The sequence below is a fragment of the Rhinopithecus roxellana genome, chromosome 5, assembly GCF_007565055.1.
Source record: "Rhinopithecus roxellana isolate Shanxi Qingling chromosome 5, ASM756505v1, whole genome shotgun sequence".
Classification (NCBI taxonomy): domain Eukaryota; kingdom Metazoa; phylum Chordata; class Mammalia; order Primates; family Cercopithecidae; genus Rhinopithecus; species Rhinopithecus roxellana.
The window spans coordinates 27,155,141-27,164,521 of NC_044553.1; the positions used below are offsets into that span (position 1 = coordinate 27,155,141).

The window sequence follows — 9,381 nt, forward strand, 5'->3', positions numbered from 1 at the left end:
GGAGGGGCGCACGCGGCGCCGGACTCGAGAAGAGCGCCTGGCAGGGCACAAATCCCATAGAGGAAGAGACCTTCTGCGCTCTCTGAGACCTCACCTTCCCCTTACCCAGGGCCACGAAGGTCTCCTCGAGCCTCCTCAGAGGCTGGCTGCCTCCCCACCTGTCGTCTACCGCCCTTTGGAGGTTCTGGAGAAGGGCCCGCCCGGGCGAGCCGAAGGCTGCGGGGCGGGGCGCGAGTCTCAGCCTCTGGGACACACAGCTGGTGCGTCCCGCGCCTCAAGTGCGCGCTCCAGGAAGTCCGGAGCCGGGAGGATCCGGGCTCGCGGTCCCGCCCTACCTCTGGCGAGGTCGGGAGAAAAAAGGGCCAGATCGCCCGCTTGAGGGCCCAGAAACCCACCGGGCGGCAGTACAGACTTTCCCGAAATGTCTCTGTCTCCGCGCTGCGAGCGCACAGGAACCCAGGGTCGCCGGGGTCGCCGTGGCTTGGCTGAATGTCCAAAGCCAGGCGAGGGCGGGGATCTCAGTCCAGCTATGCGAGCCCTTCTCTAGTGGTGCCAGCTCCTACGCCGGGCTCCCGGGCCGGCGGGAGGCGCGTGTGCCTGTCTGTGTGTGCAGGAGGCACTCGGCTTCCCCGTAGCCCATGCAGAGCCCCCGCCCTCCGCTCCGGCCCGGGGAACCCCTCCCCCAGCTCAGAGATCCCTGCGCGCTCCCTGCCCACTTTGCCAAGGCGAGAAAGCGGCCGTGCCGGAGACAAAGAAACTCCTGCCTCCCTCCACTCTCGGCCCCTCCGCCCGCCCGAGACACTCCCCGGCGCCCTCCCTCGACCCCGGCGACACTGCGCTTGGACACGCCAGGCAGGGGGGCAGGGTGGGCGAGCCCGCTTCCCGACGCGGGCCAGCTGGGGGCTTCCCGTGAGCCCCGCCCGGGGACACCCCACGGCAGCCGCGCCCCCACCCTCCTCTCCCCAAACCGTCCCGGGCCCCGTCACCGCTACCTTCTGCCAAACCGTCCCTACCTCTCCAGCGGAGCTACGGAGGGGGGTGGGGGCGCGGCGCACACAAAGGGGGTCGGAGGGTGGAGAGTAGGGAAGGAGGGAGAGATACCGCCCGGGCTCGTGGCACGGGCCTGGGCGCAGCTATTTACCCGATTTCTTCTTCGATCTCTGAGATGTCTGCGAAGATGAGGAAGACCACGAGCAGCGTGAGCGCGGCCAGCATCCAGCTCCGGAACTGCAGCTGCATGGTGGGTTCGCGCCCGCCGGGACCCACGCGGGCCGGCGCGAGGAGCAGGGGCTGGAGGGCGCAGCGGCGGACGCCGGAGCCTCCGCGTGCCGCGCGCAGCTGGGCAGATACCCTGCGCTCGGGGCGAGTCTGGGCCGGCGGCGGCGGCGGCGGCGGCGGCGGCGGCAGCGGCAGCGGCAGCGGCAGCGACAGGCAGGGGTTGCTCAGGCGCGGCGAGCCCGCTCGCTCCCTTTCGGCTCCCGCCTGCCCCTCCCTCCCTCCTTCCTCTCCCTTCCCCCGCCCCGCGCCGGGCTCCGCGCGCAGTTTGACAGCTTTGCTCCGCGCTTCTGCTCGCCTCCTCCCACCAACTCCAGCGTCCAGACCTGCTAGCCTTTGCTTCTCCCGCCTGGCTTTATTCAGCTTCCGAGGGCGCGGGGTTGCAGCCGGAGGCTGCCACTCCTGGCCTAGAGAGGCTGGGCTCTGGCCACCGCGAACGACCGGGTACTGAGCTGAGCCCAGAGAAATGCGCGCACCGCCCGGCGCACCCCTCAGGCTGGCAAACGCCCTCCCTCGCCCGCTCTTTGTCCAGCTCCCTCGCCTCCTCGCAAAGTTTTCTCAACACAAAGAGCAACACCTGAGAACAGCCCCCAGCGCGCGGCGAGAAGGCGGTTTCAGCCAGGCAGATGTTTCAGCAGTTGATGAATTAGGAGGGGAGGTGGAGGAAGGGGAGGAGAGAAGAAATATCCAAGACAGGCCAACTTCGGTGAAGATGCTGACTACAGTTTGTGGGCGAGGCTCTCTCGAGAAACCACTCCCTCCAGGTGCTTATCTTGCTCTCCATTTATAGACCCGATACTAGGTCCGGAGAGCTCTCCGAGCTGCCCCCAGGTCACGAAATCCTGGCTGGAACCCTCGGCTAGAACCCCAATGGGAGACTTAGCGCCCGTCTTCCCTCCGCCCTCGCGGTACTGACGCCGGGTGGCCTTCATCTCCTCAGTTCTTGGACTCTCAGTAGCCCCAAAATCAATAACCCTGGGAGTCCTGTCTTGATCAAAATGCCTTCTAGAAAAATATGGCTCCCACAAGGGGTAATGTCCCCCACTCTTCCTGAATATTTCACACTTTCACTGCCTTAGACAGTTTAAGTCAAATTACATTTCACACCAACCATTAGCCAGGGATGGGAAGGGCCCCATTAAGTTTTACTGGAATTAGATAATTACCTTTTATTTTCTTTGCACTAATTGGAACAATTCCTGAAATTAAGAAATGTAACTTTCCAGAAATGATCATCTGGTTTATGAAAGGGTCCTTGGGGTTTGAGTGTGGGGAGGAGGAGTCCCGTTGGAGAAGCTGTACGGAATGTCCTAAGTGCTGGAAACCACAACCCAGTGAATGGGAGGGGCGGGTTGGCCTTGTTCCCTGGACCACTCAGAGGAGTTTGCAGAGGGGCTGGCAGCAGCCAAGTCCCTTCATGGCGCCCCCCGGGGATGTAAGAGGGCCTTCTGATTTCCCACCAAAGCACCGCTTGTACCCAGAGCACTTCTGCCTCTTCGTGTGTACGGAGGAGCAGGAGGGAGGCTTCCAAGCCAGGGGCTACTGCACTTGTTGACCCTAGGAGCCAGGACAGGCTCTCCTCTGCAGGAGGAGCTCCCATCACCCAGCCTGAGAGCAGATTAGGGAAGCAGCACAGCGGCAAGGGAGAGCTCTGCATCACCTCCTTTGAGGAGCGCCAGGAGCAGATGTCTTTTACCCAGAGGAAGAGTGGACTAATTCCTGCCTCAGCGCTTCATTTCCTTCCTATCCCTTGGCAAAGTCAGTGCACCCCTGCTCCTTTTACAGTAAGCACTTCGAAAATACCACGTATTTTTCTTGGGGTGAGGTTTTTCTAATGTGGAGAACAATGTTGGACCTCACTCTCCCTGTCTGTTAGAGGCAGGGATGAGACGTCAAAGGAGGGTTTCCCATCAGTGTGACTGGCACGGGGTCTAACCATCCTTATTTCAAGTTTTCAAAGTGCCAAGATCTTTCCCTTTGTCTTGCTGGAAGGGTGGTTTAGGAGGTGTGGAGTGGTTTTTGTCACCATTTTGCCTTGTTTTTCTGAAGGGAATTGTTGGGATACCTGAATAGGGAGAGGAAAGTACAGGATGCTCGTGGTATGCTGCTCGTTATTTGAATCGCTCCTCCATTCACTCCAACTTGCAGCAATATTTAACCTACCTTGTACCAGGCTCTGTGCTAGGGGCTAGAGACACCAAGTGGATAGAGACGCCTCGGGTTTCCTGCCCTCTAGTGGCTCACTGTTCAAAAGGAAGACAGACATTCAAGTGTCTAATTATGATAGGGGATTTGAGCTACAGTAGAGCTAAGGTCTCCTGGCTCACTTATAATTGATTAATAAGATCCCCCAAAAGAGCAAGAAGAAGCTGACTGACCTCTCTCTCCTATGTTATCTGCTTCTCTACTTCTCTGCCTACTACACTCTTACCATGCAGAACATCATGGAAGTGTTGCCGTGATCCTAAATTCACCAGGTCAGGTCAACCTCATTGCTGCAAGCATGATTACAACAGAGTCTATTTCCATTTCCTGTTAGGTGATCCACGATTACAGCAGAATCTATTTCTGTTTCCTGTTAGATGGCCTATGTTCTCATCCCAGACTCAGTTTTCCTCCTTGTCACCCACCAGAGAAGAGTCATATGAGTGGACAGGAAACAGTGGAACCTTTGTTGAATGGTTTGATTCCATATAGAGAAATCGCTGTAATCAGACCCACAGAGCAATGTCTCGCAAGTATACCCGCTCAGAAGTAGAGCTAGCTTTCTCACGTAGACGCTGTCCTTGCAATGAGAGTCACTGAAGAGGGATTTTTCTTGAAGGGTGATGGGGACCCTTGTGATCATTGACTATAGAATACCTGCTGTCTATGATCACTTAGGTTTGGGTCTTGTTGGGCCAGCTCCTTTAACAAGTGATCTGTGTACATCCACCACCCATTGCTGCCTCTGCAAAATGAGTTTGTTCCTGGAATCTGGAAAGAGGAAGACTGAATGAGATTGGCAGAGAATGTCAGACTGATGATGTGAACTGCCACATGGGCACATGCTTGGCTTGGCCACCCTGACCCCTCCCCTCCTGCCTGTCCCTCTGTTTAAGCAAGTCTCTTTTCCTGCCTTGGATTTTCCAAGAAGCCAGAAGGTCCCATAGTCATCACTTCTGTAGACTAAGTCATTGAATGTTTGGGTTAAAATGAGGGAGTGGTGGCAAATTAAAAGCCATTACCACCCATTAACATTTTAACTCAAATTGAGTATATAAGCTATTCAGGCAACTGGTAAGGCCCTGGGCCATTTGTAGTAATGAGGGACAGAGGGCCGAGAGGCTTTTCAGAAGCTCAAAGGAGCCCAACAGGGTCACACATGGACACCCCTTCCTTGTGTCTGACACTGGCTGAGGGCATGTTTGTCCTTCTAGCTGCAATCTTGAGAATGGGGAACCGCCCGAAGCCTGAATTCATGGAAACTCTAAAACTGTATCTACCATTTACACATAGGGCAAAACTCCCCCTCTCCACCCCAGCTATGCAGAGTTTTCACCTGAGCCACTTCTTGGGAGTAGTAAGGTCAGTATTGATAATAACTTGTCCAAGTGACTGGCTGGAAATGGGGGCAAGTCAGATTGGGGAGGGAGCAAGGGGGAGTGGAGCTAACATTTGTGAGCGCACACAAGTTCAAGGCACTGACCTGGGCTATTTCTCTTATTTAATCCTGGCAATCCTTTCATATAGATATCATTATCTCCCTTTTACACTTGAGGAAACTGAGACTCAAAGAAGCTGAATTCCTACCCTGACCCCTGCAACATGTGGGACTGTGGGATGGCCAATATCCTCTTCTGCACTTGGGGCAATTCTAAATAGATTTGTAAACAGGCATCTTCTTTAATTCTGACTGTGTGCCCTTAGTTCTGGTATGTCAGGATTCTGGGAACGAATCTATCTTCACTCACTGCACACCCTTCATTTGTGAGACTATAATCATAAATCTCTGTTTTCATCTTTCAACATGGAAAAAAACTAGTTCTTTCAATCAGTTCAGATTTTTTTTAAAAACCTTAAGAATAAATAACAACAATCTCATTCAAAATTCTGACCTAACACCTTTGAACTCGCTCCAAGAGCAATTTAGAATGTGAAATAACTACAAAGTGGTAATGGTCTTGCTTTCTCATCATCTCTGAAGGAGGAACTGTGTGTGTGTTGGGGCTGGTTAGGATGGGAGGGTGATGTCAACAGGTAGAATATCATAGTCGGGATAGATTCATTGACTATTGTGTTTCTGCACTGCTAATAAATGAGAGAACTTGCCTTATCTTGAGAAATTTACATTAAATTTCAGTATTCTCACAAATGCAACATTTTCCCCTTTAAAATCAGACTCAGAGTGGTAAGAATATTGAAAAGTTAACGGGCACATTTGCATTCCATTTGTAACTTTTTTAAAATAGCAAAATTATAGTTTAGCCAAGGAAAGAAAAGAAATGTACTCAGGCAATTGCTGTAAATATTTCTGAGATTATCAGCAAGAGATCTTGGGAGGGGTGTGAGAATGAGCTCCACAGTGAGCTCGAAGTGGTAACAGGCAGGGGGATGGTTCAATTTTTTTTTTTTTTTTTTGGCTGGGATTTTAACAAACTCTTCAATTGGGATTCAAGGCAGTATTGAACCAAAGCATGAAGTCAGGTACCAGACAGCAGAGAAGAACAAAAAGGAATGTCCACTCACGATTCTCACCAGGGCTTCGAGGAATGATCACTGTGATCTCTGAGTCAGACTTCCTGGCTTGCCCAACTTCTTGGCTTGCCCACCTTTGCCCAGAGTCCAGCATGGCCCCTTCCTTGTAGGCATCTGAGGAAACTGGTCCATGTTGTCCATCCCTGGCTCTCAGTCTTGTGTCACTTCTGTTAACCTTAGTTTGGATCATGAACCTCTGCATTCTCAGAGCTGGAAGGGTTGGTGGAGATGGTGCTTTCCCACTCATTCATTCACTTGACAAGCATTGCTTCGTTGCCTCTTACATGTCTGGAATTATGCTGGAGGGCTGGGATGTGGCAGCAAATGGGGTAGATGCAGCTCCTCCCCTGGTGGAGCTTGGAGTCCAGTGGGATTTTCCAGATGAAAAATGCTGTGACTGAGAGACCAAGGGACTTGCCCACAGTCCCACCACTTGTTTCAGAGCTGAGAACAGATTCTAGCTCTCCTGCCTCCTAGCTGAGTTCAGTTCTAGTTCTCCTTCATACATAATATTTTATTTCATGTTTGTGATACTTCAATGCGATTGGAAACTGCGAAGGGATGGGGACTTTTATTCCTCTCTGGCCCCACATTATCTAGGAGGAAAGAACACCAGTCAATATCTGTTCCCATCATGGTCAATTTCAAACCCTCATCGTCACATCACTGAAGGCAGAGTTAGGAAAAGATGTGAACCGCCCAGCATGACACAGTATTCCCACCATATTCATACAAGAAACAAGATAACTTCAATAACATAGATCATGGTCAAGGGTGGAAAATGAAATTAGGAAGTGATGAGTTCTGAGTATTTATTACCTTTGTTTTTGATATGATTTATTGAACTTCAAGTTGATATATTCCCATTTTTAATAATGACTGTATTGAACAGCCAGCATGAGCCACTTCCAGGACAAAACTAGGGACCAGTGGCAACAGGAGGTCGCCACAGTCACAATACCTTTGTGAGCATGCCAGGTGAAATACTGTTGCTAAAGTAAACTCCAAGCGGGATAGTCCCCAAAGGCATGGCAGCATTCATCAGGATGTCGACCTGCTGGGATATTGGCACCAAACACTGGACAGAGGAAGGAAACTGTTGGTGCCAAGTCAGTTTCTTGTAAAATGTTCCTTTGGGATTCCTCTTCTACTTCTCCCCTGCCTCAAATGCAGTCTGTGTGGTTATACATCCTCTCTTCCCAGTCCTCAGATCAGATTTGACAGAGCAGACTAGGGAAAACTGGGAGCGGGAGGGTGATCAAGAGACCAGTTTGGCTGCATGAGTATACTAGTTTGGATTGAATTTGGCTACAAGGGACAATAAACCCCAAACGCCAGTGACTTATTTGAAACAGAAGTTTATTTCTTCTTCATGTGCCAGTCGTCCAGCAGGCAGCCAACACTGGTTTTGCTGTGGTTAGTCTGCAAAGTCCCCAGGGATTCTGATCCTTTCAGCTTCCTTTCCACCATCTCCAAGGTGAGACTCTTTCCTCCTGGCCCATCAAATCCAGGTTCCAAGCAATAGAATGGAAGCAGAGATAAAAAGGAAGAAAGAGGAAAGTTCCTGACACCTCCAGCAGATGCTCCCATTTACACTCCTCTGTCAGGACCCTGTCCTGTGTCCCCGCTAGCTGCAAGGGACACAGGGAACAAATCGTTATTCTGAGCTTCTGTGTGCTCAGCTGAGACTCAGTTTTGGAAGAAGGGAGGGAAGGGGATGGGGGGAGGGGGGGTTGGGACAGCTGGTAACATCTGCCACAGTAAGAATGGAAAAGCCCATCATAGGATTTTTCTCTCCCATCTTCAGCTCTACAGGCAAGTCCTCAAGGCCCTGTCTTATGCTTGGGTGGAGAAGGACTTGCCAAAAGTCAGTCACCATTAATGACCGAGGTTGTGAGCAACAAAGCTGTTTCTGGAGCTGAGCTTCATAACGCTGCATCTTCCTATTTCTTAGCATCTTACTTGGCTACATTGATTTCTTTGTTTTCACTCCGGGGAGGCAATATAATGGTTTAGAGCAATGCTTCGGAAACTATTTGTGGCAAAGGACCGAATTTTTTTCTCCTTAAATCTCCAGTTGATTTCAGAGCGAGTGTCCTACTGCCTGACTGGTATTCAGTTCACACTAGTTGCCCCTGGCCAGCCATGCAAGTTGTGTGCCCCCATACCCTTCATCACTAAGAGTCAGCGATTATGTGCATCACAATGTGAAGCTGCTACAAAGGCGTCTAAATGCTTGTCCTCAATTCCTGTAATTATCTCAGCATTGACCAGTAATGTACAGTTCATGGATCAGTACTGGTCCCTGGACCACACTTGAGTAGTTCTGGTTTAGAGTTGATTTTGAGATCACACCTATCAGAGCTCAGAATTCATCTTTATCTTTCGTTATTTGTGTGATCCTGGTCTATTTTAGTTCCTTGATGTTAAATGGGGACAATAATAATACTTAATTCACAGATTTTAGTAAGAATAAACTAAGATAATGTGTCTAAAGCACTTAGTAGAATGTTAGCATAAAGTAAGTACTCATTTCATAGAGAACTTTATTATTTATGGTAATGCAAAAATAGAAAGATAATTAAATATATATTTATTTATAAAATAGCAATTATCTCAAGGTAGTAAAATTTGCATTGATCTTGATTTTTCTTCATACTTTTCTCTGTTTTATAAATTTTCTACAATGATCATAAATTACTCTGTAATGAGGAAAAAAGTTATTAAAATTTGTTATGCCTATTTTCTCTGCACTGAGGTTCTTTTTTTTTTTTTTTTTTTGCCAGAGCTTAATATTCTTTCTCAATAAACCAACATAAGCACACATATTTAGTAAAATTGGTTTTGCAGACAATTTTCAACCTTTCTTTGATGTTTTGTAAGCATCTACCTAATACTCATATTGCAATTTTCGGGGGAGGAAAACAGGTTGCAATGCATTCCCCGGCTGGGCCGAAAACCTTGGAGAAGCTTCACGGCTCCTTTCTTACATCCTCTTCACCTGGTGACGACCTCATCATCACCCAACCTGGACATCTCTGTTCATGGCTAAGAATCACAGCAAACCCCTAGCTTTTGGAGCGAGGGGGTGATTCCAAGAAAAGACGCGGTGGCTTCACATCCACATGGTGCCCCAGTCTCACCAGCAAACACAGGCAGAGGGGGCTGTGTCCCAGGCTACCTCACCATCGCTCAGACACCAGTGCTGGTGATTTCGTGCAGGCAGCCTCACCATCGCTCAGACACCAGTGCTGGTGATTTCGTGCAGGAAGCAGCACAGAGGATACATTAACACGGGGGAGGGGCAAACAAATATAAGGATCATAATAAAGTGACCTTTCCTTTCCAAATATCAACAAATAAAGTCCT

The 9,381-nt window shown here is 50.0% G+C and overlaps 1 protein-coding gene across 2 annotated transcripts in view; it reads right to left on the minus strand.

Moving 5' to 3' along the window:
- The window catches only part of ST8SIA2 (ST8 alpha-N-acetyl-neuraminide alpha-2,8-sialyltransferase 2), a 75,228-nt gene extending 73,365 nt beyond the window's left edge, over nucleotides 1–1,863 (minus strand). For both annotated transcript variants that reach the window (XM_010373447.2, XM_030931733.1), the window contains exon 1: nucleotides 1,142–1,863. In XM_010373447.2, the coding sequence (XP_010371749.2) occupies nucleotides 1,142–1,239 (98 nt within the window). In that variant the 5' untranslated portion in view covers nucleotides 1,240–1,863. The remainder of the gene's footprint in view (nucleotides 1–1,141) is intronic.
- Nucleotides 1,864–9,381: the final 7,518 nt, after the last annotated feature.